This window comes from Cervus canadensis, chromosome 18, assembly GCF_019320065.1.
Source record: "Cervus canadensis isolate Bull #8, Minnesota chromosome 18, ASM1932006v1, whole genome shotgun sequence".
NCBI lineage: Eukaryota > Metazoa > Chordata > Mammalia > Artiodactyla > Cervidae > Cervus > Cervus canadensis.
This window is the reverse complement of record NC_057403.1, coordinates 35,498,409-35,522,978: the sequence shown is the minus strand read 5'-3', so window position 1 is coordinate 35,522,978 and position 24,570 is coordinate 35,498,409. Positions and strand designations below refer to the sequence as shown.

The following is a 24,570-nucleotide window of genomic DNA, read 5'->3' as shown; positions in this document are numbered from 1 at the left end:
CCCTTCCTCCTCTTTTTTAGAGACCTGGCTGTTACACATTTATCAGCCCTTCATTGGAAATGGTCCTTAAAGAAACCAGGAGTGGTATCAGTAGTGAGGAAAATCAAAGCATGAACTATCTGAAGGGCAGAGAAAACTTTATCTATTTACCACAGAGTACAGCAGGGGTGAAGGTGTGGCAACTTGACCCAATTTTTTGCAGCAAGATGCTCTCCAGATTCCTTCAAAGCCTAGACTAGATGGTTGCAGCCAAAAGCAGAAGTGGTGGGAAGCAACTTTGGGGAAGGTTCCCAATTCCATGCTGAACCAATTGGAATGTGAACCAATGTGGCTCTTGTTGAGATGAAATTAGTCAATGGTGCCATCTAGTGTTGAAGTACAAATTGGCTCCAAAGAGGGACGCTTAGAGGAAGCTTTCTCTAGAGTTAGTTAGGCCTTGGAAACACACTAACAGTTTCCTCTATTTTCTTTTTCTATTTCATTTCCCTACTTCTGGAGTCATTTTCTACCCACTCCTCCAACAAGAACAGCCACTGGTTTTTTCTTGTTGTCGTTGTTGTTGTTGTTGTTTTTGAAAGATATTAATTCTGTGTGGTTTCCAAGCAAAAGAGAGAAATGCCAAGAGTTGAAAGGCAAAGATATGGAAATCAGCACTTTCCTGTATTATGTATAATTTGGAATGAATTTGCGTAGGGAAGTTGTAGAGATCTTCTCTTGTAGCTTCTCTGCTTTTCCAGCATGTCCCAGATATCCTTCCTATTTCCTGTGACAGGGGCACATGAAGTCATCAGCATGTTTTAGCGTAACAGAACCCAAATTCATTCTTAAGTCTTTCTGCTTCATAGATTTTTTTTTTTGTAGAAAATAGTAGAAGGAAAGTCCTGTTCATGACTTCCAAGTGAATAGGATCTTACATTCTTTTATGAGAATGTGTGTTAGTAAGTCTTTTATTTGAAGTGAAGGTAATTGTATATGATTAAGTTCTCAAAGCTGGAGAGTCCTCCAGAAACTAGAGTAAGATTCTGGGATTGTTAATTCCCACTGGAAAGGTTGACTGCATCATGAGCATTGGAGAAAGCACTATGGTAGTCCCTCAATGAATATTACTTCCTTTTTTCCCCTTTGGTGGTTGATGATCTGTGAAAAATGAAAGAACATTTAACTAATTAGTGGACTCAAAGCCGCTGTTCCACCCTGACGGTTTTTATCTTTTCACTAAGGATAACTGACCTGTCAGTTTGGGACTCTTTCAGATGTTAGTTATCAAACAGAATACCAGTAAGAAATCCATGCCATCCTGTCTGTAATGTGTGTAGCTGGAGCAGCCTCAACTGTCGTTGTGAAACCTTTCAAAATGGAAGGAAGGAAATGTCACAACTCTAGATGTGAAGTCTGAAAATGGGATCAGACTTTACCCAGGATACTTTTTCAGTGTTCAAAGAACAACAGAAGTAGTTTAGAAATCTCACCTTGAGACTGCTAAGCTGTGTGAACACATGACTTTATTTTAGGTGAGGGCCATGTGTTTTGCAGTCAAATCAGCTGCTATTTATATAAGCAAGCCTTCATCAACAGTCTTATAAAGCTCACCCTCTTACATAGGATGGCAGCAATTTTGCCTGAGAAAATGAGCCTACATGACTCTAGAGGTTACAGACACTTTTTGTTAGAAGAAGGAATTGAAGATCCTGTTAGTAAGGTAAAAGTCAATTTTGTCCATATGCAGGTCCAACTGTTAAATATAACAAGGCCTAGGTATTCCCATGTTCTTACATGTTCAGTAGACATTCCAATTTATCAAACAGTGACAAACTTAAAAGCTGGTGACATTGTCCTGTTAGACCCTGGGAAAGCTTTTTAAATGATCATTCTTCTAAAGGTGGATCTGATCCTGTGTAGTCTTGAGTTGCCCCCACTCCAACCCCACCCTACATAAAGGGACTCCCTCTTTGGGATAACTTTCTCCTTGCCCCTGGCATCTCTGATCTTTGCTGCCTACCCTGAAGAAATGTTCCCTTTCTCACACGTCTCTTCTAAACATGGCAACAAAATCTCAAAAACTTTCTAACACAGTCTTGTCATTTTAAATGCATCATCTCAAGCTTTGAACTATGTATTTCAAATTTCTTTTACTTAGATGTACTGGGAACAACCATCTGACGTTTGACTGCCACAACAGACAAAAAACTTCTCTAGTTTTTTTCCCTTTGCTATTTCTTTTTATCTCAGCATCTTAGTGAACTGTGAAGTGACCACTGACGTGGGTAGTTCTATTTCTGTCAGATAAAAATCAACCCCCAAATTTCCACTAACTTGTTCTTTGGCAGGCAGGTCTGTCGATTAAAAATGGATGCTTCTGGCAACTTTGAGGCATTGTAACATTAAGAAGTGGTTTATGAGATTCCACTAACTTCATCTTAGTGCTATTCTATTGTATTCTTAAATAGTTGAGCACTGATAGTCCATGTAGTACATTAGAGAACTCTTAGAGAGGTTCTAACTACTCAAAAAAGGAAGTTAGTATCCAAGTGACAGCTATTAAGTCAAATGATTAAGTACCTTTATTTACTTTGGGAAGCTTTGTTCCATCCCACTGACCTTGTCCTTTAATGTACCTACTGCAATAGTAAGTAAATGTGTCCCTTATGAAAACTTAAGAAAGACTGCTCTAGGGACTTCACCAGTGAGGACTCTGAGGTGTGAACTATGACCTAGGTCTTCTGGGCTCAGTTGGGAACTCCATTACAGCTCTGTTTTTAAAGGAATGAGATTCTCTTTTTCATAAAGGATCCAGTCTAAAACAATTCTTTCAGGCAGCTTCAAGGATTAAAAACTGTCAATTAAAAACTGTCTTTGTTGCTTCTGAAAACAATGGATCACCACTCCCACAGTTAAAAAACGACCAGAACACAGACTTAAAAACCAAGCCATTTAATTGAGTCTTTGAAGGTAAACAATATCTTGATCCCAAGCCCCGAGAATGCCAGAGCTACGGGTCTGAGAAGTCCCGTGGGGCAGTATTCTCAGAGTCCTGAGGGTCAGACCTCAAAGTGTTCCAAGGCAGAGCACTTATGGAATTCATGCATTCCATTCTGCAATTTTGCAGACTGCCAGAAACAGACCCCAAGAGTCTCTTGAGACGGGAAAAATTCAACTCCTGGTCTCACAGATAAAAGTAGGGGGAGTACGCTTACTTCTCTTCACTTTTCTCACACAGTCTGAAACCTGAGCTATCACCTCCCCAACGCACAGTAGCCGAAGCTGCAGTTTAGGTTCGAGATCAGTCCCTCTATCCAGAGAGCTCTCATCAATGCAGCTTTTTAACAAGCACTTTAAAGAACCCTCTGGCGGCACAATGAGTTAGTTTACAAGATTTTAATTTACAAATTAAAAAGCTACATGTTTTATTTTTTCTCCTTTTTCTCTTCTTTCTTTACATCACTCTTTTCCTTCTCTTTCTCTTTGTCGTCTTTTCTATCCTTTTTGCTGTCTTCCTTTTCTTGCCCTTCTTTCTTTTCTGCATCCCGGTTGGCAATCTTGTTGTTGATGAGGTTGTGCAAGGCGACCACAGAACGGATCAGTGAGGCCAAATATACCACCACCATCTGATCGTTGGTCTTCAGGTAAAAGGCCTTGACAAATTCCTGCAGGCTGACATCTGGCAGCAGGTTGAAGACATCCTGCAGCTGGTAGATGATCTGGTGGTTGATGGGCAGCTTGCCAGTGGCCACCTTCTCCAGGTAGCCCCTGATGTCCAGGAGCTTGGAGTTGAGTCCCTTCAGACCATGGACCTGGTTTGTGATCCGCTGGGAAAGAGTGCCCACTGTAGTGTCTTTGATGTCTCTGTAGGAACCCACAAGAAAGAGCAAAGGTATCCATCAGTGTCCTATACCATCACACAGATTTTCATATTCTAAGGGAATAACTCAGTTTGTGAGGAGGGGCAAGTTTTCTAAAGCAAAAATGTTACTTCTCCATTTGATAAAGATTTGAGTATAAAGTGCCTTAACCTTGTTTTCATTTGGAAGCATATGTTTTATCTTTCTCATCACAGGACATCTTTCAAAAGAAAAGAGAGAGCTAAAATGAAATCATATTCACTAAAAATTAAAAAAAATCCCCCTCTACTTCAATTTCTCTTTTTCCTAAAGAGGGTAGCATTCTTTTCACCTACATCTATAAGATGTTTTGAGATGCTTTTAAATCAGTCAGTACTAACTTTCTGAACTGAAACGAATCTTATTGAGAAAATCTATGACCTTTCAAATAAGTCAGGGTTCTGTAAGTATTTTTCCTTTTTTTTTTTTTTAAATTTGGCTACGCCGGGTCTTAATTGTGGCACTCTGGATCTTTAGTTGCAGCATGTAGGATCTAGTTATCTGAGCAGGGATCAAATTCGGGCCCCCTGCGTTGTGAGTGTGGAGTCTTAGCCACTGGACTACTAAGGAAGTCCCCTACACTGTAAAAGGCCATGATGCAGATTCTCTGCAGAAAACTGGCTAGCTACATTCACTGAAAAGGAGGTACACTTAAAGGACACACACTTGCTTTTAACATGCATCTGTTCCTGTCACAGCCAGCATTACAGCTTCCAGACAAGGTGCGCTATGCAGAGTCATAAACCCTACCTCAGGACACTTCATAGAGGATCCAGGACTAGAGCCCAGGTCTCTGGACTCTTGATACGGATCTTTTCCTTACACTAAGCAGCCTCTTGGGCAGCTTCTGATGCCATCCTAAAGTCTCACCGTAACAAGTGTTCAACTCCGACTTCCTCGGCTTCCTCGGCTCCAATTTCACTGGTCACGTGCTCAAATGTTTTTGAGGTTGGAGTTCCATCCTGGGAGAGGAGACTTAATTATAGTTATTTACTTACAACAAATGAACAAACTAGCACTTGTTTCTTTTCACACCTGATTCTTCTGCTTTAAGTCAGATCACTTGAGGGATGTTATTACTGGGTTTTCTGTGGCAAGGGTGGATAAAGTTTGCTTCGAAAGCTGTCACAGCAGTCCTACTCAGGGTTGAGGTGTACTGGGGCATCATCCTTAGCTTATTTCTGAGGAAAATCTTGGTATTATCTTGTCTTTAGTAGAGATGGACATTCAGAGAAGTCTCAATTCGGCTAAATTTTAAGGTTTGTCACAGTTCAATCTAAAATAGGCCATATTCTGAACATTGTGCCTGAGACAAGTTTATGTTAGAGAATATAACTTTGAACCATCTACTGTCCATTGGGTCAAATGATCAGTGCACCAAATAACGTGGTGAGAATCACTGATTTTCTGGTGGCCTGAATTAATCAAGGAACCCATTAGTAGGTGTGGTTTGCTGTATTACCTACTGATTTCTTGACGGGACTCAGGTGGAACTTTTCTCAGATCCAGTGTCAGAAGAGGCAGTGCATCTCCTGTAAAGGCTGTGAACTGTCTGCAAGCAGGAGTGCACTGCGGTGCGTGCACAGGCTGCAGGCAGACGGCTGAGATGCAAGGCCTGGCTCTGCCGTGTGTGCCCAGGGAGCTGTGAGACCTTGGGAGAGTCACTTCACTTACACTAAGTGGTATAAACATCAGCTGTTGTTATTTTATCCAGGATAGTGTGAATCCTGAAAATGACATTTTCCTCTTGGCTTGGTATGCTAGGATGGTCAAAGCCTTCCAACACCTGTGCAGGACTTCATGGCATGTCTTTTCAGGTACTGATTTTTCCCTGGCTTCATCTTATAATATGACCCTTACATCCCCTCTATCTTCTATTAAAAAATCCTGTTTCATTGGGGGGGGCGGGGCGCGCGGTGGTGTGTGTGTGTTGTATTAAAAATCCTGTTTCATTGGGGGGGTGTGTGTCTGTGATGCATATGCATGTGTGTGTGCAAGCAGCCTCAAACTCCTTTTTGAAAGAGGCAAGGTAAAATTTAACTTGTAACAACTGTATCAAGACCAGGGATGAAAGCTTTACTGCAACTACGCAACAGATCTGGATCTAAGCTCTCTAGTAGTAAGGCAAAGAGAAACAGGGGCACAGAGCTCAGGGCAAGGAACATTTGCAGGAAGCTAAGTTAAAAAGCCTTTTCCAGATTTTAAAATTGGATAACTATAAGAAGAAAGACAATATTTACTCTACCTCTCCGACTTCTGACTTTGGAAATTCAAGATTGAGCTCTTTGTATACCCTAAGTGCAAATACTTTATGCTCAAAACAAAACTCATAGAGTTTCACAACAAATCTTATCCTAGAATCTGCATTCAATTCTGTTTCCTGGAAATAGAGAAAAGCTATTTTGGCAGCTTATCCTGTCCATACCCAAGGCACAAGCTAGCAAGACCACATAGCAGGTACTGAATACAATGGAGCCAACTACATAGGTGTCAAATTGTACAGATGGGTTTTGCCATCTAGCTCCAGGCAGTTCTGACTTACTCTATTTGAAGTAACTTCCAGAAGACTGTCAGAGGTGGGCCAACAGTGGAAATGGGACTAGATTAAGATCAAGCTCACCAGGCTGTGCATTTACTCTGCTGAGAACATCTCTGGGTGATAATTTGACTACTTTGGTCACAATTTCATTTGTAAAAGGAGATTTTAGATTTCTATGGTCCCCTCCATTTCTAAAATTTGGTGACTCAAACATTCAAGGGGGAAAAAACATAATATCAAACTGCTGACAGAAATCAATAACCTTTTGTTATAAAGTATTTGTTGACTTGAAATGGGGGAAAAACCCAATGGCCCTAAAAGCAGCAATTCTAAACAGGCTCATAACAAGATGACTTACATCATGAACTTCTTCCACCGAAATATATGCTTCTGTGGGCAGTCCCAGGTCCTTTGGCTTCACATCAATGATGACCAATACCTGGCAGAAAAACACATCTTAGCAAACCGCCTTGTACTAAGCACACAGGGAATAACTGCAGCCATTCTGAAAAATGATTACTGAAGCTTTTTCATTCATTTAACCAGATGAGCCAGAATTTTCAGAAAAAACAAAACAAAACAAAACTTTACATTTCAAATTTCTTATCATTTGCTCTGCTCTTCAACCCCATCCATTAACAAGGTGAAAGGTAGACAGTGAGAAAGGAATCAAGCAGAAGGAAATTAAGAGTCAAGACAGCCAGCATTTTAATCCCAGCTGCACCCTCAGAAGACCTTACTAACCATTCTGAACCTCAATTTTCTCATTTGTAAAAAGGATAACAATCCCATACAGTTGAGAGGATTAAGGAAGGTAACTTACATACTTAGCACTGAGCAGATGTTTAATTTACTAAATACATTGGGTTATTGTATACTACCAAAAGCACTGCAAATTAACACAAGTTTATAGAGAAATAGTGAAATGATTCACTATCCATTAGGAGGCTCTTTTTCTTGTTTCTGGCAAACAATTATCGGTCAAGGGTTTTAAAGATAAAATGCACTTACTGAGTTAGGGCAGTATCTTTTCATAAGTTCATTGATGGCGATGTCATTCTTGTGTAGTTTAGGGCCTGTGTGGTACCACCCAACTATTCTTTCTCTGGCTGTGAAGGAAAAAAATAGTGGCTTTCAACTGTTACATAAAGATCTATATATTTCCCTCAAAAAGGGTATGAACTTCAGTAGTTATGTTCTCTACCTTTTCAAAAATTCCAGACATCCAAACCTTGACATGCTTATGAAATCTTAAATTCAAAAGCAGGAATCTCTGAAAATAAACAGCAGGAGAAATCTAGAGATAGCCATATCTCAGACTAGTTTAGGAAACCAGTCATACATGAAGCAACTAGAAAACAATTCCAAGGGAATATATAAACAAATGCAAGTTCATCTCACATAGATTACAACAATGAGTGCTGTGGGAATAAACATTTCCAAAGTAACGTGGCTGCTGGAATGAAATGTAAATGATCCACATGACAGAGATATTTACCTTGGTGGCACTAAAGCTCTAGAGGCATGTGGATTTTATTTGATAACTTTTTGCTTTTCTGCTGCAGAGGGCTATCTCTCCCCTGAAACCTAGGTGGTCTAGCTGGCCTTAAATTGCTACTCCAGTTTCTCATTTATTCTACCTCATTTGTCTACTACCATTGGCCTTACTTTAGTCTAGCTAAGTGAAAGGGTCTTTGACATTAGACAAACAAAAGTGAATACTTATAAAAGGCATTAGGGACACACAGGTACATTTACATACCACCCCTCACACACACATACCCGTGCTACAATGCCACCTACCGTTGACCTTCTTAAACATTCCATACATGTTTTCCAAGTAATCATGGTCTAAAAACCAGACAGAATCATCTTTGTCGTCTTCATCAAAAGGAACTAGAGAGGAGGGCACATACCACAACTGGGGACCTCTAGGCCAGATTTGACCCATGTCTTTAGCTTGTCCAATACAGTATTAAAAGTATTTTTGAGTTGTTTTTATTAAAAACTGGAAGATTTCACATACAAATCTAGACCTCCAGGCTCTCTTGAAAAATTGGAAGACCTTGCAATAACTGGCTATAGCCATACAGAGATCACCTCCATTGACAAGGATACATGTTCTTCAGTTTGCTAAAAGCTCCATCATTTCCTAATATTTCTGTTGGGCAAATTACATTACTGCCTGATCCTTTTAGACACTGGAGTTAGTGACCTCTAGTCTAGTAGCTATGCCAGCAATTATTTTGTTGTTCATTATTGTTGCTTTAAACATAAAATACACAGATACATTCTTCTGAACATTCACAAAACAGAGTGAAAAGAAGGTTTTTATCTCCCCCTTGCCTACCCATAACCACGGTTAATAGTTTTGTGCAGGGGTTGACAAACTATACCCACTGCCTATTTTAATAGTTTTATGCAATATGGCTATTAGTTTGTCTACATACTGTTTTTAGTTGCTTTCCTGCTACATTAGCAGAGCTAAGCAGTTGCAATGGAGACCATATGGCCTGAAAATACTTAATATTTACTATCTACTTCTGTGTGTAGCCTTTAGCCTCCCTGTTCTACTTAAGCAATTCTGAAATAGAATTGCTTGGTTGCAGTAAAAAAAATGGAGACCACGAAATTTTCTTTCTTTTTAAAAGTTAACTGACATTTTAATCATACTCAGAAAATGTAAAATTTGTCTATTTATTAAAAAAAAAAAAAAGGTATAATTGACAGATTTTTCTTTTACCTGCAAAACTGTTGGATACATCAAGTACTTTCTTTTGCCACGACCCCAAAAGCACACCAACAACACGTTTTTGGTTTCCAACCTTGCCTATTCTGAATGAGAAAACAAAAGATCAATCTGGATAGGCACAGACTCAACAAGATGACACCTAAAACGAAATACCAATGCACCGATACAATTCAGCTTAGCTGGGAACTGACCCCACTAAACAAATGTAGTTAGTCTTAAAACAAACAAACAACCCTCAAACCTTATAGAAATTTAAAATGGAGAAAGTGAAAACTCCCCAGATCTTACAGTTTTAAATGTTATCTGGTTGGTGTTTGAAAACACATTTAACTTTTTATTTTGATAAGAGCTTACCTTTCTTTCTTAAACTTTCTCTATGTTCTCTAGCCTCCAACCTTTTCAGGGATAAAGATGCTAGAGTTGAACCAGTGCTACGGTCCAGCTTGCCAACTCTTCTCTGAAACAAGCCCAACTAGATGGCGTACACAATTCTTTGTGTTATCTGGGGGCTGAGAAAATTGTTCTGACCCAGGAGTGTGTGTATGTCATTGGTCATCTCTCTGAATGGCTAAATTAGGCAGAAGTTGGAACTGAGCTGGTAACTGATCAACTGGGAGGAGGGCTCAGTGAACGAGAAAACCTACCTCAGAATTTCTATCTCCAAATCAAACCCCCTTAGTAGTTTTGTGCCAAGGAACGACAAGTGTTTCACTTATTTCATTGGTCTTTATGTAGAATTCTCCTTTAACCACTAACAAATGTGACATAACAAGCAATTCTATCTTCAAAGGACAGACAAAAGTCATTGTGAAATGAACCACAATTTCTTAACAGTTGGTGGTTCACACCGATTGAACTGGACTTATCTCAACACATGATTTGGCAAACTTATAAATGCTTACTATGTCTAGGGCTTGGATCAGAATTAAGTATTCTGCATTCTGATTTTTTGGGGAAATCTAAGTTCAAAGGAAATTTCCACACATGGGTTTTTCTTCTAATCTACAAAAATGCATTTGTGTTTCAGAAAACCCTACAATTGTCTGATACAGCAGCTTGCAGGGTCTGCCTTCACTATGCCCTTAAAAATGTTTAATTGACTGAACAGAACTGAAATGATGCCTGCCTTCTTAGCACTTCTAGTATCCTATGGGAGAAAAACAGTAATTGTACAGTGGAAAAGCTCAGGTATCTTGTTAGGCTAAGGGTCCTACAAAGGAATGGAACTAAACTGAGGACCCTAAACCTCACAGGAGTCTTTGAGTTTGGTTTTGGTTCTGGTTGAATTGGGAGTTGTATAAAGCAAGAGAACGGGCACTTAGCTACAGTGACTTTATAGCAGGTGCTCCCAACTGGGTCTTACAACTTTCCAATTCAAGTAACTACTGTAAAACTTATGAACACGTGTAACAGCTCCCGCAAGAGGAAGAGCTCGAAAACAAGGAAGCGAAGGCAGAAGAAACATCTGTGGGATGTTTTCTTATTCATTAACGTCTACATCTCCAAATGGTCTCATTTTTAGAAGAAAAACTTGACTTTAAGACAATATAGCTACGTTTTAAGCTATAGTCAAACCAGATTCCCACTCCTGAAACTTCCACAAGTTAAAAGCAAGTTCTGGGCAGGGAGCCCTTCGGGACCAGACTTTCGGTGACAGCCTTCAGAGCCAAAAAGCGCGAGTCTGAAGGGCTTTCCTACCAGACACCGAGTCTCTTAGGCGAAAAGGTACGGACGAGGCGATAGATGGGCAGGAGGACTGGAGATCAGGATCAAATGAAACCTGCTCCCCATACTCTGGCATCGTACGGAGTGGGTAAAGGGAATGATCAGCTCAGTTCCCGGGAGTGCCTGCTGGGCAGAAGACTCCGGGTAGCTTGGGCTTCATGAATGGACTTATTCTGGGCCCCTCGGCGACTCAAGGCCACCCCCGGTGCGTCAGCACCCCCGCGGCCGCCGCGCCGTACCCAGCGCGCCCGTGACTCAGCAGCGGCGGCGCCACCGGCCCCGGCAGGCCGCCCCGTGCCGCCCGCTCACCGATTGAAATGATCCACCACACTGAGCAGCACCAGGGGGTGGACCACCACCTTCTGCACCGCCAGCTCCGGCATCGCGACACACCCCGCCCACCAGGCCCTGCTCCCCGCGACCCGCAAACACCGGCAGCCGGAGCGGCAGTAACTCTCGGCTATCCTCCAGGCCTGGCTCCTCCTCTTCCGGCTGAGCCGCCTCCGCGCGACTCCTTCTTCCGCTCCCAGAGTGCCCCGCGTGTCGGACTGGTAGTGTCCCTCCTGCTCCAGCCTTGAGGAGGGGAAGTGCTGGGGAAGGCGGGACCTGGCTCGGGTGACAGGCTAAGAATTTCCCAGGTCATGAAAGCTAACAGCTCACTAGAGACTGAAAAAGGTTGACCTCCCGGTGTTTGCCCTGTACTGTCACCGCTGTGACTTTTCACCTCAGAATCTTCTTAGCTCCCCTCCCCTCCCCCACCCGAAGACTGGAGAAAATGCTGAGAAAAAAATGTAAATAGTAGTGTTTCCTTCATTCAGAAAATGTTCACTTTCAATTCTAGTCAAAATCCTCCAGAATTTCTTAGAGGTTGTTATTATTCAGTCGCTCTGTCGTGTGCGACTCTTTTCGACCCCATGGACCGCAGCACACCTGCCTTGTCCTTAAAAGGCGCTTCTTAGAGGAACTAGCTTTGAATTTCTAGCATTAGGGCATTCCCTTAAAATAGGTTTGGTAATTTATCTCATTATTATTTTATTGTCGGAGAATTTCCTCTTAATCTTTGCTGTGGACTCTTAGCAAATAGTCAACCTGGCTATGTTTTCCCATCTGTCTTTACATTACTTACCATTTAACAAGAGCTATAAGAATGAAAACTTATAAAAAGATTGACGAAAAAACTGGAAAGCCGTAAGGGAATACGTTTTCATATTTAGCTGGAAAAGAGAAAAAAGACTAAAAGAGGAAACGTAGGAAAAGAAGGTTTACGCTTATTTGCGGAAGGAGGCAAATTTAAAATCCATACAAGTCTAGTTTTCTGTCAACTTTAAGTTGCTGTTTCTGTAAGCAAAAATGGTACTTCAACAACGTGAATTATTTATTGTTTGTCCTGTTTCTAGGGCTTCCCTGGTGGCTCAGTTGGTAAAGAATCGCCTGCAATGTGGGAGACCTGGGTTCCATCTCTGGGGTTGAGAAGATCCCCTGGAGAAGGGAACGGGCTACCCACTCCAGTATTCTGGCCTGGAGAATTCTATGGATGGTGTAGTTCATGGGGTTGCAAAGTGTGGGACACTACACAGCGACTGAATAATAACAACCTGTTTTTAAGCATCTTCCAAATTCCCTGTAACACCAGAGAATCTGACCTCGCTGAAGAATGACCAGGAGACTTTTGTTCTGAACCTTAGCTTTCTTCCAGTATAATCAGGAAGCTTTTGATAGTCTTTTTTAATTTTTAAAATTGGAGGATAATTGATTGCAAACTTTTGATATTCTTTCTGGGCCCTGCCTCTCACTTTCATTTCATGTACTGTTCCAACTTTTGGGAACACTGTTTTGGATTTTCCTCATTTCTTTTAATGGTTTTGATTTGACTGTTAGATAATTGCTGCTACTTCTTAAGATATTAAATAATAGAAATTTTAAATTAAGGAAATTTAAGTCAGCTCCATTGTGTGATGTGTTAAAGCTTGCTTGCTTTAGTTTAGAACAAGGTTTTTAGTGCCTTGTTCAAAGTAGATGTTCTTGTTTCATCTTTTATATGATGCTATTCAACATGGGGTAGACATGTAACTGTTAGAAAAAGATCTTGGAAGGGTTTTTCCCCTTAATTTTCTAAGCTCAAAGGTTGATTTTAATTTTTCTTATGTGTCAGGTTAGGCATAAGAATTGAAGTCTAAAAGAAGCATGTTTTTGGACTAAATTATTTAAAGGATATAAGAAGACAGCTTGAAACCATAAGTAAGGTATTTTTCATGTCCTATTTTTTTCTTTTTCTTTTTTAATGAAACTGACTTGAAATAATAACTGATTTACCCAGTAGGGGCTAAATTCATCCAGAGGAATGTAGAAGAAGACATAAGAAATCTACTTTCTTTTGATCATTTAATTCTAGACTTCACTTTAAGAGGCTCTGATGAGAGCATAAGTGTAATACATTTTATTTTCCTTTAACTGTTTTTGTATTTTTTTAAAGAGATGTAATTTTAAAAATTTTGTTTATTTTTATTGACATATAGTTGGCATATAAGTTACAGGTGTATGATATAGTGATTCGCAATTTATAAAGGTTATACTCCATTTATAGTTAATATAAAATATTGGCTATATTCCCTGTGTGTATAGTATAGTTTTGTAGCCTATTTTATAATAATAGTTTGTGCCTTTTAATCCCTTACCCCTATGTCTTTCTTTTTTAGTGTTAAGTTCATTTCTCAAATTTATTGAGATGTAATTGATATGTAACATGTAAGTATAAGGTGTCCAATATGATGATTTGATACATGTTTATATTGCAAAATGATTACCACAATAAGGTTAGTTAACACTTGCATCATTTCACATAATTACCATTTTCTTTTTGTGATAACATTTAAGAGCAACTTCAAATATATAATAATATAGTATTATTAACTATAGTCACCATACTGTACCTTAGATGTCCATTTCTCCATTTTATAATTGGGAGTTTGTTCCCTTTGACCAACAACTCACATTTCCCCCACTGCCAGCCTCTGGCAACAACTAACTATTCTACTCTATTTCTGTGGATTCCAGTTTTTTCAGTTCTGCATATAAGAGAGATCATATAGTATTTGTCTTTCTATGTGACATTTCACTTAGTATTAATACCCTCAAGATCCATCCATTTTGTCACAAATGGCAGGATTTCGTTCTTTTTTACAGCTGAGTATATATACACCACATTTTCTTTATTGACTCTTAGGTTGTATCCATGTCTTGGCCATTGTGAATAATGCTACATTGAACATGGGGGTTCAGACATCTCTTTGAGATAGTAATTTCATTTCCTTTGAAAGTGGGGTTGCTGGATCATATCGTGGTTCTATTTGTAGTTTGTTTTTTTTTTTTTAAGGAACTTTCATACTCTTTTCCATAGTGGATATATCAATTTACATTCCCACCAAGATTACACAAGGGTTCCCCTTTCTCCATGTCCTCACTAATGCTTCTTATATCCTGTCTTTTTGATAATAGCCATTCTAACAGGCATAAGGTGATAGCTCATTATGGTTTTGATTTGCATTTCCCTGATGATTAGTGGTGATGAGCATCTTTTCATGTACCTGTTGGTCATTTGTATGTCTTTTAAAAAAATCTCTATTCAGGTCCTCTGCCCATTTTAGATTGGATTAGGTACTGTAATCCCTTATCTGACGTTCTTAGTGCTTGTGAAGTTATTTCTGCATGTGGATGGTTGTTCCAGTTGATGTTTCCTGTAGAGGATGAGTGCTAGAAATTCCTATGCCACTATCTCGTTCAATCTGTCACTCATTTCACCTTTGTCTTTCAATCTAGGGAGATAGCTCCCAGAGACCTTAGTATCTTGAAAGAGTTCTTATTTTTGTTATGTCCAGAACATGGAATAATAGTCCTGCGAGCATGGCAGCAATACTTTGAACTCTGCAGCCTCTGTTTATCATCTTATTAGATTTGGAAGAAAAAGATAGAAGATATGCCACCTTTAGTCTAAGCTGTATTCATTGCTGGAGTTCACACATCCTGCAGGGGTGCTGAAAGTTCACCATTTTCTTCGGTGCTGTCCTGTTTCCCTGATTCCTTGTGTACCCTATAGCCATGCACATGTATTTGAAGATGCAGTCACCTCTTTGAGACTTTCTGGACTGACTTCAGAAAAAAATAAACACCTTCACTTGTGAGTGCAGTCTGGAGTGTGCTATGGCTGAGGCTCTAGTGGTGTGGGGTGTTAAGTGTGGGTGTGAGTAGAACCTCAGGGTTCAAAGGTGTGTGACTTGTTGGCTCAGGTATGGGTCCACCACATCGATAATGCATGATTCTTGGGGAGACCTGTGAGGGGTCTGCAGTAGCTGCAAGGGCTGTTGAGGTACTCAGTGGTGCCTTTAGGTCTGGTGCCTAGGTTCTGGTTCAGGTAGCAGTGGTGGTCAGAATCTGGTGGTATGCACATGCTTGGCAGTAGGGGCCAGCTGCAGGTTCCTGTGTGGGGGCAGGGGCCTGCTGTAGACACACACACATGGTGAGAGACAGGGCCAGCAGCAGAGGTTGGAGCCAGCTGCGGGTTCATGAGTAGCCGAGGGGACCCTGGCTGTTAGTGTAGACCCATGTGACTGCATGGGTTAATTGTAGGTGTGTGTTCTAACTAGACCATTCTTAATTGCTAGTAATGGTACCCTACTCTAATCAGCTGAAGCAAAGGGAAATTCATTGTGTCATGTAACAAGCACATTCAAGGGCCCTGCTTGTTCCAGGGGTTCAGTTTCTTTCTCTACCTTTTAGCATCTTTCAGTGTTTTGGTTGCATTCAGACAGATTTCCTCCTAGTGATGGGGAAACATGTTGATGGGTCCAGATAGTCACAGGTTTAAATCTTTAAAGGAAGGGGGACTTTGGACTGCAAACCTTTGTATGAAATTTGATTGGCCTTGCTGGCACTGGGAGCCTTTCTGAACTGACTGCTGTGCCCAAGGGAATGTAGTTCTCTAAGTGTCCAGTTTAGAATCAGTTTGGAGATGGTACAACTATGATTGATCGATCAGCTCATGGTACAACTATGATTGATCGATCAGCTCACCATGACCACATTGAGTGGGGAAGGAAAAAAGGGATACTGTAATTGGAAGGGGGGAATGAATGCTTAGCTGGCAAAAACAAGTCTGTGATATAAAGAGCTTAGCATGGTTCTTGGAACATAGTAAGAACTCAGCAGATGTTAGACATGGTTATCATTAGATTGTAGGATTGTTATTATTAATATGTATGATAGGAGACTATAAGAATATTTTCTTGGGAATTCCTTAGTGTTCCAGTGGCTAAGATGCCTGCTTTCACTGTCAAGGACCTGGGTTCAACCCCTGGTTGGGGAACTAAGGTCCTATAAGCTGTGTGGCACAGCTTAAAAAAAAAAAAAAGAGTTTTTAAAATTTTTTTATTAACTGGTGTTTATATTTTAAGTAATCCAGCAGTAAAAGAGTTGAAATTTATCTTTTGCATTTGCTGAATGTTTTTTTTTTTTTTCAGGCTGTGCCTCATGTGGGATCTTAGTTCTCTGGCCAGGGATTGAACCCATGCCCCCTGTATTGGGAGCATGGTCTTAACACTTGACTGTGAGGAAAGTCCTTATTGAGTGTTTCTTTATCCTTCTTTAGCCTCAGGTATATTTAGTTTACGGAAGAGTGTTTAAAAAATTCCTTTTTCTAAATGTATTGGTGATCATTTTGATTTTTCAAAAGGCTAATTGTTGCAGAAAGATTGGATTCGTTTAAAGAGGTTTTTCTTGTTTTATGCTTTACACAAGTGATGGCCCTGTGTGTTAGCCATGGACACCTGCATGATTGTTATTTCTCTTGTTGTTGTCATATTTCATGTAACTGCAAATTAAAAAGGACTGAAAAAATTACAGCAATTTCTAGTTTATATCCAGAAATGGAACTCTCCACAGGAACCCTTGCATGGTACAAATATGTTAGAAAACCATTTTCCATTGTGCTTTGAAAGCCTGTAAGGAGGCCACAGTGGAGCATAGTTCATCTATCTTGGATGAAGCCCAGAGAGACTGTGCAGACTGTAGGAAATCTCCCATCTGAAGAGTTAATTTTCTTTCAGGATCAGTGTTAGCGGCTGCTGTGATTAAAACAGGACACTTTAAGATTGGTATAGGAACACTTATAACAGTTGACTATAAAAGAAAACCCAGGAGGCCAGATTCAGCCTTGGGAGCTACTTTGGTTTGAGCCTCAAGGACCTTTATTTTGAATTTACCTCTTCTTTGATTACACATGTATTCAGCTGTTTTTTTTTTTAGTATTCATTAAATTAATAAATATAAGCAAGCAACTAGTTTCATCTATGTAATATTTTAAAATATCTTGAATGCCATTTTTGTCTTTTGTTCCTATTCTTTTCAGAGCTACCCTTTTTTTTATTGTTATATATTGGAGCATAGTCGATTAGCAATGTTGTATTAGTTTCAGGTGTACAGCCAAGTCATTCAGTTATATATATATGTGTGTGTGTGTGTGTGTGTGTATATACTTGTATTTATTTTTTTCAAATTCTTTCCCTATTTAGGTTAATACAGAATATTAAGCAGCTTTCCCTGTGCTGTACAGAGGCACTCTAGATAACTGTGTAAAATTAAACTTTTTTTTTAAACCGGATTTTTAATTTTTATTTATTTAAAAAATTTTATTTACTTGGCTGTGTCAGGTCTCAGTTGTGACACATGGGATCTTTGTTGTGGCACATGGACTCTCTAGTTGTGGCATGTGGGCTCAGTAATTGCAGGACACGGGCTTAGTTGCTCTGCAGCATGTGGGATCTTAGTTCCAGGGACCGAACCCATGTTCCCTGTGTTTCGAGGCAGATTCTTAAGCACTGGACCACCAGGGAAGTGCCTTTACCAAATTTTTATATGCAGGTTTATGAATGTAGTGTGGAAACGAGCATAAGGTTTGAGGACAGATCCTTTTAAAGTGGAAGTTGCTCAGTTGTGTCCGACTCTTTGCAACCCCATGGACTATACAGTCCGTGGAATTATCCAGGCCAGAATACTGGAGTGGGTAGCCTTTCCCTTCCCAGGGAGTCCTTCCCAGGGATCTTCCCAGCCCAGGGATCGAACCCAGGTCTTCCGCATTGCAGATGGATGTTTTACCAGCTAAGCTGGCTAAGCCGGAAGGAAAGCCCTTCATCATTTTAAGGACAGATATATTTTCCTTTATTTTCTTCAAGATAGTAAATCAAAGTAGCATTTTTTAAAATTAGAAAAACTGGGGCAAAAATATTAAATAATGGCTGTTGGAAGGAGAAAAATCAACCATAATCCTAATCTCAAACGGAGCAACTAATTTTAGAGTTTTGTATTCATCTTTCTGTTTTGGGCACGTGCACACATACTTCAGTTGAAATTGAAGTTTTAATGCAAGTAGAAAAACTATTGAGAAATTTATGATGAGTTGAATCAATTTGAAGTTCTATACTTTGTGTTTTAGGAATAGAGAAGTGTTTGTCTTTTTTTTTTTTTGCTTTCAGCAAGAACAAGAAAGGGCAAAAGTCAGTGTGTTGTTCATATAATATGAAAGATTCTTCTTTTAGACCTGAAAGTCAGAAGTAGGCATTAACCTGGGTTTGTGGTAGTGCTTCATTATTGACATTCTCTCAAGTTTTCCAAATTTCTGCAGTTTGTTCCTGCAGATACCTCTTCCCTCCTCCAGGCAGGACCTTCAAGCCATCTTTCAGATTGCTGACATTGTTTTTTTCTCCCAATGCAAAGTGCTGATATAACTTCCTTAAAATCCTTCAGAACCTTTCCAGTGCCTACGCGATAAAATCTGAACTTTAGGAAGGTGTCTAAGACTGTTCCTAACTTTGCCTCAACCATCCCCTCAGAGCCTCGTCCCCTATGGCTCTCTCTTCTGTGAAACCAGCATGAAACTCCAACCGTTTAATCTGTTTCCAAAGAAATGTGCTGTTCCCTGTGCTCATCATTCTGTTTCTGTTTTCTGAATTGCCCTTGACCTCTTAAACACCAGAATTTCTAGATCTCTCTCAGGGACCACACTCAGTAGATCATCTCTTCTTGTTAGTTTTCTTTACCTTCCCCAGCAGTGTTGGTTCCTTTCCTTGAAGTCCCCACAGCACTTGGTACATATTTCTATTGTATTGCTCATCGTGCTCAATAGTAATGATTCATTTGACATGCATCTCTTTAGTCTTACTGTATATGTGGAGGCCAGGACCATAGCTTAGTCATCTTATTAGCATCTGCACCAGAGTCATACACTTACTAACTGTATTGTGTAACTTGGATAGTGTGTTACACAGTACATCCATAATGTTGGTCAGTGATCTTTCAGCATGCAAAAAAGTAACAGTATTCTCTGTAGTTTCCTGTTTAGTCAGTGATCTTTCAGCATGCAAAAAAAGAAAAAAAAAAGAAAAATAATATTCTCTGTAATTTTCTACTTTAGTTTCTCTGTATGCAAAACCAAAACAAAACCAAAGTTATATGGAATGAGCAAAGCTCTTTGATTAAAAATTTCCCATTATTGCATGTCATTTTAAATATACCTGTTGTTTTGAATATAAATGAAGTGTGTTGAAATGTGAGTGAAAAAAAATTCATGAACTATTATTGATGAAACCATTCAAAACCAAATGGTATATTCTGGGTAGCTGTAATTTTTCAAAAGGTACTATGTACAATTTTAGGTTAGTGTCAGATAACCTCTTCACCTTCATTTCTCTCTTAACACCTTTTATCATAATTTCTGAAGCTCCCCTTTGTAGTTCCAGTTAAAAGTCCTGAGGCAAGCTCTTCAGAAGTCTAACACCTGCTTAGGGCTGAACTGGCAGGGGGAAAAATTGAAAAGCAGTGAAGAGTCTTTTCAATAAAGTACTTAGCATTTTAAATAGTAGATGTTTGAAAAAAAATAATGGTAATAATAGTATTGGAAACTCTCATACCACCCCACACAGAGAGAGGAATGTGAAGCTGTTTAGTAGGTTCTTACTTTGAGTTCTCAAAATCCTTCATTTGCAAAGATAGTTCAAACTTGATTTTGATCAAATTAAACTACTAAGAATGTGAACTTTTCCTTGAGCACAGATTTATACTTTCTCTTTTAAAATTCAAACCCTTTTCCTTCCAACATCAAAGAGAAAGGATTCAAGGCTTTTAGAGTCTTATTCTTAAATACCAAAAACCCTGGGATAATAGAAAATTAAGAAGGGGGTTTTAAAATAATTAAATTTTGATTCTCATCTGCTGTTTCATCTTGACTCTCTAAAGTACCATAGTCCAGGTTACTGACAAAGTTTTAAAAAGGTGCATGTGTTTTTTTTTTTAACCCTTAATGATTTTGTATTGTTCTCATGAAGTCCTGGAGCCTTTTAAGATTCAGAGTCCCATGGTGGACTTTTTGAGGTTACAAATTTTAATATTTTATCTTTTTGTTCTGTAACTGGAGGAAATTTAATTTGTTTTTCCAGCAGAGGGAGACATCTGACCATGAACGTGCTGCTGCTGCTTACCAGGAGTATTCTGTAGCCCGTTTTATCAATATACATAAAAAACTCAATGTTCAAATTAACTAGTTCAATAAGTAATTTAGCTCATTGATTTTTGGGCATATCCTAAGTGCCATTACAAGCTACGGATATTTTAAATGCCATTACCTAATAGAAGGAATGTTTTAAGCACCTTTTATTGATTTTATTACTGCTTTATTTTGCTGTCTTGGTTTAAAATCATTTTAACCACTCTGTAATCAAGAAGAAATATATCGTTGGTGAAATACAGTCAATTTCCTAAAAACCTTTGACATCGTTAAATAAGGAATTACAGTTGTTAAATCATGTCAGGCAATAACTGAGGGACAGAAGAGATATAAAATTTGGAGCAGTGGGCCAGCATACCAGTAAGCTGCGTTGACCTCTAACATTCAGCTTCTGCATGTGACAGTCACACTTCAGGTTTGCTTATGGTTTTTACATCAGCAAGACAGATTTAAAATTTCAGATAGCAGGAAAGATGGAAGAACAATAGCAAAGTATAATACAGGGGCAATTATAATGCTTTTTAATGACCTTTTGTAGCTTTCGGTAAAAAATGATTCTCTAAGCAATTTTTAAATTTCATTTGCTTTACTTGCTAGATTATAGTATATTGATATTCTGCATAAAAAGCAGTCAGAGTGCTCATAGAGCTTTTTTTTTTTTTTTTAAACACTTTCTTTTTCTGCTCATTTGATTTTCTATTAGCTGTATTACTGAGCTGATCAGCTGGTAGATAGGCAGGGACACCGGTCCATACACTGCTTAATCAAAGAGGTGCAGAAGTGGGTAGTGACCACTGAAGCTTGATACAAGCCTGCTAATGAGTTGATTGCATTGACATTTGATGTAATTTAGCTGTAGAGTGGCAAATATCAATACCTGTACATGATTTGGCAGATGGTTGTTGAACTGTGATTCGAAGTTTAGAATGATTCCTGGTAAAAGACCACCTGGCAGTAACCCAGGAACAGAGAACTGAGTTTTCACCATTAAATGGAATAGGTCCATAAAGTCAAGTGTTTTGATCGTTAATAGAATCTTCCCTTTTCTTTTAGCAAATGTTAGCTTCAAGAGGAAATTGATAATTATGCATAGGTCTATTAAATGATCTTAGGGAGAGCTCTTTGCATTCCTTCAAATGAGCTCATATCTATAGTTGTGGTGGTTATTCAGCAAGGAAAGAAAACTAGTTAAAATGCTGATAGGTGGTGTTTCAAATATAGCAGGCATGTTGGAAGCATCTTTGTAGAATTAATTTCTTTGAGGCTAAAAATCAGATTTGGTTGTAACATTATTGATTATTCTATATTAATTTATATACTATATGACTATGTTATGAAATAATTTAAGGTTTACTGAGGATTGTTATGTGTAAGACACTCCTATAAGTGTTTGAAATATAAAGAACACCAAGATGATGCCCTCTTTTCACTCAGTGAAGGAAGGGTGGTAGATGAACTCATACCATGCACGTCCCACGGAAAGAATGGAATAAAGGTTCAGGAGCTGTGGCAGCAGAGAGAAGAGTAATAGGTTCCTCTGTGGCAAGAGGAAATGTCAGGAAGGGCCTTATGAAGGTGTCACTTAAAATAGGCTTTTAACAGAGATCAGCATTCAGAGGTAGGGGGACTAGCGATACAAAAGCTGTTTTTAAAAAAAAATAGGTTTCAGTTTTTAGATCAGTTTTAGTTTCACAGAAAAATTGAGCAGTGAGTATGGAGAGTTGCTGTATGCCCCCTGACCCTACAGATGCACAGTCTCCCCTACAGCCAACATCCTGCATCAGAGTGCTACGTTTGTTACAGTTGATGAACCTGTATTGACATGTAGCTATGACTCAAACTCCTTAGTTTACATTAGTGTTCACTCTTGGTGTTGTGCATCTGTGGGTTTTGACAAATGTATAATGCCGTGTGTTCGCCATTGTAGTATCACGAAGAGTAGTTTCACTGCCCTGAAAATCCTCTGTGCTCCGCCTAATCATCCCTCTTTCCCTCTGATCTTTTCACTGTCTCTGTAGTACAAAAGCTTTTGAAAAGTTTGAACTGTTTCATACACCATTATTTATATATATATATAAAAATATAAATAAATGTGTTGTATAAAGAAAAGTGAAATAAATAAAATGTATTCTCTTTCCAGCTGAGGTGGTAGAATATTACCAGTATTTCTGAAGCCCTGGTGTATTCCTGTCCTACTGCTTTCTTCTGCCCTACCAACACTTCAAATTATTTAATATTCAAAGTACACCTAGTTGCAAAGCACACAAAAACCTGAAGACTCACGTCCCTCTTATTCTTACTTTTGGTTAGGTCCATGCAAGATGAAGTGAAGAAATGGGTTGATATTTGCCTACTGAGTTCAGATTACATGGAAAGCTATTTTGTGTGTGTTGTGTGTGGAAAGAAAGGGGGAGTCCTGGATAACCTAAATGACTATCAAATTTGAAATAGGGCATAGCCTGATTTGTTCAAATTATGGTATCTGCTTCACTTTGAGCTTTACAGACCTTTCTTTTCTTGCTCAGTATGTCCAGATTGAATGACTAACCTCAGTGTCCTATGGTAGAGCCACATACTTGTCTGTGGAGACTCATTCAGAATTTTCATGCATATAAACATCCACATCAGCATGGAAGACTCATCTTTAAATTTAGCAGCAAGCATTTTCAGAATTATTGGGTATTTTTATAATTTGGCTGATGTCCATGCCCTTATTCCTTTGGTTTCATTTTCTAGTTTCATAGGACTTATAGCTGAATATGTTTTATATTAAAGTCAATGTATGTTGAAAAGTAGACCTCTGTAGGATTCTTTCCTTCCCTCTCTGACCCACTCTGTGGGCCAGTTCTTTGCCTACACCTGGATAATATCTCAGACACACCCCTTAGGTTTTCCGGCTACTCTTAGATTTAAGAAGATACATTCTAATTACCTCTAGTCATTATAACAGTCTAATAATTAGTAATAAAAATGACCAGTCCAGTGTAACATTCTGAACTTTATTACAGTCCATACCACTCTTCTTTCCCAGCTTGGTGATGGGTTAGGTTGAGAATCCCTCAGTAGGAGGTGGGGATGGGGTGACTTCTCCATTTTCCTTTTGGAGCTTTTCTTCCCCACTTATCCCAAACCCCGGATAGGGCTGAAAGAAGTGAGGGAGTCTGGCAAGCATAGGAATGTCTCCCTTGGCAGTCCTGTCCTGATCTGCTGGTGGTGGTCTCTGGGCTTGGCAGAGGCTCTGACTCTGGAGGCACACTCCCCTGGGTGCCCCCTCTGGGAATGTAGGACAGCAGCTCACGTGCCCCTCCTCTGCATTCCAAGGTCCATCTCCAGCCTCTTTCTACTGGGGCTGACCCTCTTGAGTTGGGAATCTCTTTTTAAATGACCCCCTGATTGCCTGTTTTACATAAGGGCCAATCATGCAGTTGCTGTGGGGATTAAATGAAATAACATATGTAAAGAGCTCTTCCTGGCATTTATCTGTTGAATAAGTTGATTTGTGTTTTACTGGGTACCTTCTCTCTGGGGGCACTCTGCAAGTGCTTTATAAACCTAATCGTAAACGAATCCTAGGAGATAGATTTAAGAAACTCCAACTCATAAGGTTATTTGCAAGGTCACGAAACTAGAAAGTGGCTAAGCTTAAATTTGAACACAACTCTGGTGCAACACAGGAGTCTCTGGTCCTTTGGACTATGGTCTGTTGCCTTCTGAAACAGCCTTGCATGGGCCATATTGTTCTCAACCCTGGGAAATCTGGTTAATACTCTTGGATTCTATGCCGGTTCTACCTTATCAGTTTCTTAAATGTCAGGTGTGCTATAAATCTACAGGAATTCAGATTTATCTTGTACTTTATCTTGGATACTTTCACTTGACTATGTGATATTTGGACAACCTTAGTTCCTTGACATGACTCCTTTATCTCCAGAGACGTGGGCTAGTTTCTGATCAACTCAATCAGAAATTCAAAGAAATTTATCCTGATAATCCAGAAAAGCTCCAGTGCTTCATTGGAGTTCATAGCACATGTGGAGTTTTGAGCCTCACGGGATAATCTCTGCAAGGTAACCATACATCTTTCTTTTGCCTCTGGTAGTCTGGGGACAACAGAGGATGAGATGGT

General features: G+C 39.4%; 1 protein-coding gene and 1 long non-coding RNA gene across 2 annotated transcripts in view; one reads left to right on the top strand and one right to left on the bottom strand.

Annotated features, from left to right (window-relative positions):
• The window catches only part of LOC122421354, a 310,048-nt gene that overhangs the window by 2,410 nt on the left and 283,068 nt on the right, over positions 1–24,570 (top strand). The window lies entirely within an intron of this gene.
• On the bottom strand, positions 2,916–11,559 carry PSMD7 (proteasome 26S subunit, non-ATPase 7). Its single transcript, XM_043437219.1, has 7 exons — positions 11,204–11,559; positions 9,161–9,252; positions 8,221–8,313; positions 7,429–7,526; positions 6,776–6,856; positions 4,749–4,840; positions 2,916–3,843 (listed from the first exon to the last, which is right to left on the bottom strand). Exons 1-7 carry the CDS (start codon positions 11,275–11,277, stop codon positions 3,405–3,407), a joined length of 969 nt encoding a protein of 322 aa, XP_043293154.1. The 5' UTR covers positions 11,278–11,559; the 3' UTR covers positions 2,916–3,404.

Bases quoted from the DNA above. Each gene is read 5' to 3' on its own strand.
- PSMD7 (XM_043437219.1), bottom strand. From the start codon at position 11,277: ATGCCGGAGCTGGCGGTGCAGAAGGTGGTGGTCCACCCCCTGGTGCTG. The intron at 9,253-11,203 runs GTGAGCGGGCGG...TTTCTCATTCAG, and splicing joins GTGGTGGATCATTTCAATCG to AATAGGCAAGGTTGGAAACC. The intron at 3,844-4,748 runs GTGAGACTTTAG...GGGTTCCTACAG, and splicing joins GGAGTTGAACACTTGTTACG to AGACATCAAAGACACTACAG.